At 37.6% G+C, this 7,632-nt stretch overlaps 1 protein-coding gene across 1 annotated transcript; it reads left to right on the forward strand.

The window, feature by feature from the left end:
• The first annotated feature begins 399 nt into the window (after positions 1-399).
• On the forward strand, positions 400-6,217 carry SPINK9 (serine peptidase inhibitor Kazal type 9). The gene is made up of 4 exons (XM_083799010.1): positions 400-550; positions 2,744-2,763; positions 4,887-5,014; positions 5,579-6,217. Exons 1-4 carry the CDS (start codon positions 487-489, stop codon positions 5,622-5,624), a joined length of 258 nt encoding a protein of 85 aa, XP_083655136.1. The 5' UTR covers positions 400-486; the 3' UTR covers positions 5,625-6,217.
• The last annotated feature ends 1,415 nt before the right edge of the window (positions 6,218-7,632 follow it).

Below are 7,632 nucleotides of genomic sequence, written 5' to 3' on the forward strand. Positions count from 1 at the left end.
ATGAATCTTTTGGAATGCTCCCAGTAGAATTATTGTTGTTATAATTATTATTATTATTATATTTTTGCATGGGAATTATGTTCAGCTCTGAGAGTCAATATGGCAATAACAGATCAGCAATAAGTAACCACCTTACTGAGTCACACCTTGAACTTGCTAATGGAGATGGAACAGTTAATTAGGCAAGGGGATTAGCCAAAGAACAATACGTCTCCTTTATCAACACAATCCATGCTGTGACTCTCATCTTTGCCCTGTACGTCTGACCCTCATGCTGTGCAGAAGACATTCTTAGTGACACTACCCATGGGCAACACCTTCTTCTAATTACCTTCTACAAGGGGGATTTCATCATCAGGGTTCCTGCTCGCTGTGTGTGTGTATATATATGTATCTGTACCCACAGATGCGTGAATACGCATTTAAGCTAAGTGTTCTGGAACCAACCTTGGAGCACAGGTTGGCTGTGAAACAGGTCAAGAAACTATGTCTGCCATGAAGATAACAGGCGCTTTTGTGCTCCTCACCCTGGCAGTTCTTTGCTTAGCAAGTGAGTAGCCCTTTTTTATTTCCTAATATATTATAGTTCTAATGTTTGAGTACTTCAGACTTCTCAGTCTACTAGGATAGGTAGCAATGGTTGCTGGGCTGGGGTGGCAGAAAGTAAGTGAAATTTTATGCTTGTGCATTTGTTAGTAAACACTATTTCACCAGCTTTACAGTTGCCGACTTGGGCAGATGAAACTTATTCCTTGATGGTGGTGTGACTCAGAGCTGCCTTCTGCACTGTAACTAAAGCGTGAACTGCAAAGTCTAGATACTAAAGCAGGTTTTTTTTACCAATTCATTTCTTTCTTTGATCTGAGTGCATTGCTTGGAGCTGATGAGATCCTTCTCCTGCCAAACTGAGCAAGCAGGAGATAGCTGATTATGCCATAAAAGATGCTGTGAATAACCTCCATTACGATGCTAATTTGTCAGGATGGAGATCGCTTTGAGGCGCAAGTTGCTCTATGGTAAAATATGGAGCTCGGAGGAATTTCTTGAGTAATTTACTTGTAATTCTCTTGGTAATTTATTTATTTTTTAGAGCAAAAACTTTCAGAAGAAAAAAAAGCATATTTAGAATAACTGAATGTGGGGAGTGCAAGTCTTCTCTGCTATTAGTATAGTGTGGTCCGATAGCCACATGAATGTTAAGTAAAATACGATGAAATTACTAAAACAAAACTGAAGTTATGAAACATAACCCTTTTCCATTTTGAATGGCTCAGAAAATTTTGCTTTGAAAATCATCTCAAAATCAAAATTTTTATGAAAAATTACAATTTCCATGGTATAATATGCTTTTGATGAAAAATAGTCTTTCAAGCAGTTTCATTCATTGCAATGGCAAAACAAAAAAACAAATATTGCTTTCATAAGAATGCCAGCAAATCCATTCCTTGGATGTTCTAGCTTATCTTCTCTGCTTTAAAACTTTACGGATCAATTATTTTTGAGCCAGATCTTTTTCGCCTTAACTCCCAAATACATAGTGGGTATAAAAAGATTACCAGAGAGAAAAAAAAAATATAAAAATCTTAATGTTTCTGTGGACATAGGTTAAATCTGATCTGATTCCAGAATCATGAAAATTCGGTAAAGCTTCTGATGACATTGACCAAAACTTGACATAGTGAATAATTTATGCTAGTTTTCTTTACTTTGGGTGACTTTATTTAATCAGAAGATGTAAAGAGCTCCATGGAAGTGAATTTTAGTGCAAAGCTTAATGTCAGCTGAATCCTGATTCAAACCAGCTGTACTTAATCAGAAAAATAAGAACTAGAGCTGTATTGCTTTTTATATTACACTGCATTTTCTTCCTGCTCCTTCTGTACAGAAAACCACTGCCTGATAGCTTCTATCCTTTTGAAGCCACAGAATGACAATTACAGGAGAGGAGAAGAACAAAATACATTCCTAAGGAAAGTAACGAATGTGTCACCATAGTGGACACATGCCAATGTTACTTGATTACTTTCTGGGAGGTGTAATTATCATTGAATAGCTGGTTTGAAGGAGCTTTTTGAAGCCCCACCTGAGATCAGGGCTCCATTATATTAGATGCCATGTATATACAAAACAGGAGCCAATCCTTCTCCGAATAGTTTGGATTCCATATTGATTGGCAAGGGAAAACAATTTTTAAAGTGGTACTATGATCCAAATTTCATTATCATCATAATCTATATATTTAGCATTATATTTTAATGAAGATACTATCCTCATTATAGACAGAAGATCAAAGTATAAAAGGACAGCATGACTTGCCTACAGCCACATATGATTTTTTTGGTAGACCTGGGAATTAAAACTCACTCATGCCCAACCAATTCATACTGAAGAAGATGGGCCATTTAATGTAATATTGACTCCTGGGTCTTTCACTGATCTTTTTTCACATCTTTCACTGATGAAAAAGGGAACAATAGGCTCCATTCCCTCTGAGGACAAAGGCTGTTCTAGCTGCTGACACAGATTTCTAAGGTAAACAATGCAGTAAGACCCGCTTATTTAATAGGTCCTGACACATGTATCTTATTCAACACTGAAAAACTATGTCACTATTTACTTTCACGAAGGTAAGAGACTTGGTGTTGCTGGAAGGGCTGGTGCTGATGAAACAAGCCCAGTTGCAAACTGAATATTTACAACAGTGCATTTTATTTTATCTTTTGTGATTCTGTTTATATTGCAGATGCTGCCAAAGAGGATGCGGTGAGTCATTTTTCTCCTTTATTTCTTGATAAAAATACATAGTTTGTAACAACAGTGCACAGAGATTGATGAGGTCAGAGAAAACATACTAAACATTAATTAATTGCAGCCAAAGTAAAAAAGAAATCCCTGAGGCTGAGATATGTGGTTTCCATATAGTTGCGCTGACACCTTCCAGATGTTTGTTTGTATAATGTAATCTGGGCAAGAGAATGGGTAGGGCAAAATTATAAGCCAGAGAAATTGAGATTTTTTTTATATTTATCTGGTGACATTATAAGGCTTGCTTGGTGACTTTCAGATCCTAAATCATACACCTAAAGATTTTAATTTATCCCTGACTATGATGGAGCATCTATTCTGGTGTCATCCTCTGAAATAAATGAGCCACTAAGTAGTACAAGTCCATGCTCAGGTGACCAGAGACAATTTCTTGAGGGGTCTAGCGGACAGCAGCAGTGTATGGACATCCACGTGTGAACACACACAGAGCATGGCCCCAAACTAGCACAATATACACAGCATCCACTACTTGAACCTACACAGCCATACACTCTTTTCGAGGAAGAGACTGTTGCACTCTCCCATTTTACGAACCATTACATGTATATATGAGGCAAATCCACCCAGTTCCTAGCTTTTTTATTAGTTAGTGTTTGACCAATTTTAAACTGAGAGGTACAAATACGGAGATTCCCACCCATGCCACTGCCTCAGCTGGGTTGGGTTGTGGAATTGGCTGTGTCAGGTCTCTGACCTGCCTTTGTGATTGGGGTTAGGTGTGCTGCCTCCTGCTTTCCAGCCCACTGTTTGAAATGCTTTGGAGAAAAGGGAAATGACCAAATGAAGGAAAAATCTAGGTTAACTAATATCCCAAATGCTTTTCTTATGGGACACTGGATTTGAGCCTGTAATACCTAAAAGAGTGATCGGTTAATGACCCTTTTGCCAGAGGAACTAACTCAATCTGCCAGTCTTCACTGTAGCCATGGCACAGGCTGCTGGAGGAGCTGCCCCAACACAGTTCCTCATTCATCACTCTCATGCAGACCGTGGACAAACACCGGTGTAAAAATAATCACATAATCTGCAATAAATTCCAGGTTTTGGTTGAAGTAAACTCCTCCTTTTCACTAGGAGGTAGAACGAAGGGAAAAAAAAATCAGGCCATAACGAGAGAACAGCAAAGCTAGGTTCTGTTTTAAATACTTATGTTTATAACTTATTTTTGATAAATCTTCAGAAAGGACAAGTTTCAATCATAGTTTCCCTGCAAAGACAAATGTTTCAAATTCTCACTAGACTGGCAGTAAAAAGAGCTGAGCCAATTTTAGTTACAACAGCACATAAGAAGAGAGGTGATTTCCAAGGCGATGAAATCCAGGCTTTCACGGAAAACAAATAGCACATTGAATAGAATACGTGAACTGCACAAGGAGCTCTTTGTTTGTCAAATACCAGGAATGACATTCATTTGACAGATGAAGATTGAGCTCCAGAAACAGGACAGGAGCTCTTTTAGTCATTTATTTTATTAGTTTGTACTCTCATTTTTATATACAAGTCTGTAATAAATATGATCTCACTAAGAGTCTTTCAACAATTTGTTTTTACGCTAATACTTACCCAGGGCTTTACCTAATTCTGCCTGGCCAGGTCTCTTTACCAGTGTAAAAAGTGTCATAAGTTGCTATTTGTGGAATAAAGAGAAAGAAGCCCTTCACATCCTTAAAAAAATAATAATAATAATTACTGGAATTTACTGACATTTGCAACCATGTAGAAAAATATATTAAGACTCAAATTTTTGTAGTTGAAAAGCAGGCTGTATTTTTTTCCAGTGATTACATTTTTATTTAGACAGACAGCAAAATCCCCAAAGGTGCTCTCTATCTGACATTGGTAGCATCACACACATCTGTCAGAAGAAATATTCCTTTTTTTTGAGGATTAAGCTCAGCTAGCATAGATGGTAGAGCACAACTGACTGTGCTTCTCTACAGCAGCTGACAACCTTATCGTAGATCAAAAAAAATCACATATATCCATTATTTATGTAGGTGAATAGAGAATGTGAGAAAGATGTATTCCATCTTCAAAAAAAAATGATACTGTATTTGCAGGTAGACTGCAGTGAATACAAGAGGTTAGAGAGAGGAAGACCTATTTATTGTGAAAAACTCTACCAACCTTTTTGTGGCTCTGATGGGAAAACATATAACAACAAATGTTCCTTCTGCAAGGCTGTCCTGTAAGTAACATACTAAGTAATGACTCCCGAATAAGCTAAATTCTGAGATTATCTGAGTTCTCTGGTATTTCCACTCCACATAAATACTGTCATTCTGTTCAGGGTTTCAATTACTTTGCATCTTTGCTTAAGAGGCTGCATTCCTTTGCCTCTTTCCTTATCTTTATAGATTAATTGTTTCTCCCACCAAGAGTCAGTTGATCTAAACAGATGACCTTGGTATTTGTGTGAGCAGCACAAATATTCCTATTCTAGCAGAAACTGGAGGTTGGACAATAACAGAGTTGACTGAGCCACACATGGCTAACAAGGCATCTGGGCCAAATCAAGTCATACAAGAATTCAAAAGTTGTATTGGACATATCAGAAACTTTTCTTGCTTTTTATGTATATAACATAATTTTTAAAAGAAAGTGCTTTACAAATCAGTGCCTTCTTGTCTGCTGCAAACATTTATAGCGTCTTCTTTGTTAGCACTCTGTTGGCTGAGGACTTCGTAGATGTTTTAGTTCATAACGTTAAGTTTACTATCTGCAATGTCTATGTCCTTCCTTTCTTTTGCAGGAGAAGTAGAGGAGCCTTACATATGAAGCAAGAAGGTGCATGCTGAATGAATTCTGTGGGACAGAGAAGAATGCTGAGAACAGCTTTTCACGGCCTTATCATGATCTCTTAATTTAATTTCATTCACCCTGCCTGTCCTAATGATGGCAAACAAAGCTCAAAGTAGACTTTTCAACTGTGCGCTGTCATTTGTGCTGCCCTCTTATCCAGAGTGCTGGGATTGACAGTTCTGTCCTCCAGTTCAGGATTCTCATGAGCATTCCTGTTTCTCTAACAAATTGGTTTTCACATGAGCACTTCATTGTATATTTGTCTGCATAATGAAAGTTAAACCTTCTTACATTGCCACTTGATTTTAGTGCAGGCATTGCCTCAGCTCTCCTCGGTGGTGTTTTCTCTCATTTACCTAGAAACTTCTGCACGCACTTCTTTTCAAAGGCCTCAGCTTTCCTGGGAAGTGTTTGGACTCTTCCAGTTTTGTAGTTAAATTTTAAATTCTCATTTTTCTTTTAACTTTGTACAATTCTGATTCATTTATGTTTAGCTTCTTAGTTTGCATGTTTATTACAATAAATGTAGACTCTTTTTATTTTTTGTCCGTGGCAACCTTTATAAAGAATAAATATATTGTATCCGTTATTTATAAAGGAGATGTTTCCCAAGTCAGAGAAAATAATTATAGAGCTGAAGCCAGTGACAGTGTGTTGGCAGAGCTAAAAAAGCCAACGTACAGAAGACAAAAGTTGTAATGCTAGCAATATACACTAGATGGCCCCATGATATTGGAATTTACCCTGAAATCTGGCTATTTTTTTCCCTCAAATGAAACAAATCCCCAAGTCTGTAACACAGGATAAGCGTCATAGCAGTGTCTCTGTTAAATCCTGTCATATAAACATAACCATTAATGATTCTTTTAATTTCTGATAAATTGGCTGCTTTCAGACCAGGAGAAATTTCTGTTCTGCTATTACATCCTTATCGTTGTTAAGCTGGTTTATGTCTTTTACACTTGAGTAGGCAGTCAAGGGAACACATTTTCCAGAATTAAAGTTTATGAATGACTGACCTTGCTGGGATTACACCTGAAGAAAATTTTGGCACTGGAATGTGGATATCAGTTAGGCTGAAGTGAGACTCATACTTCAGAAGAATGGAAAATGAGAAAGGAAACTTATGTCCTTGCCTTTGAAGGCAAGATACCCAAAAGCCTAGCCATTCCACTGCTGGCTGAATATCACTGTAGTATTAGGCTGGTTGAGTTCTGTAATAGAAGGATCAAGAGGATTTGTTGGTCCATTGGATCTGTTATTTCTCTTGGCAGACCTAAGGACGTTGTTCTCATTCTTTGTACAGGAGAAGAGGATTTTTGGACTTTTGCGATCCTGATAATGACCAAATAAACAGTCTTTCACAGTCTACTTCTCTATCAAAGAGTTAAACAGTGCCAGAACACAACTGTGAGCACTGAAACTCCATCATTTTTACTTTGAAGTTGTTAGCATAGCCCTGGCATGGTCCTGTCTTGGATCAAAATTCTTCCCAACAGTTCTCAGGCAGGTCCTTGGGAGGCTGAGGGTCACTCCCAGACAGGAAACCGGACGAAGTTTTAGAAACTAAAAGTGATTTCATACCATAGATGTGCCTGGACTCAACTAGCTGGCCTCTGCATGAGAGAGGCTCTGTTTAATTTGCTATTACACACAGATGTAAGCCTAGTCTTTAGTTTGATTTATAGCATGAATTGGTTGAACCATTTTTAAAGTAAATGCGTGTTAAACTCAGTAAATAGATGCAAACCCTCTGGTATGTGATGTTGATTGTGCTGATTCTAGCTACTAAACAAACTACAAAGGTCAAAGTGGATTTGAAATTCAACATTTCTTTTTCATCCTGATTTTGGTTCTCTAACAACTGAAAAAAAATAATACATCATACAAAACAACCTGTGGGATAAAGGGGATCTTAATCTCAAAGAATACCAAATGTCTTTTCTCTTTCATGTATACCTGCTGCCTTTCACATACTCAGTGGACAATTTGGAGGAGACCTTT

Source organism: Anser anser (assembly GCF_964211835.1).
Source record: "Anser anser genome assembly, chromosome: 14".
Lineage (NCBI taxonomy): Eukaryota > Metazoa > Chordata > Aves > Anseriformes > Anatidae > Anser > Anser anser.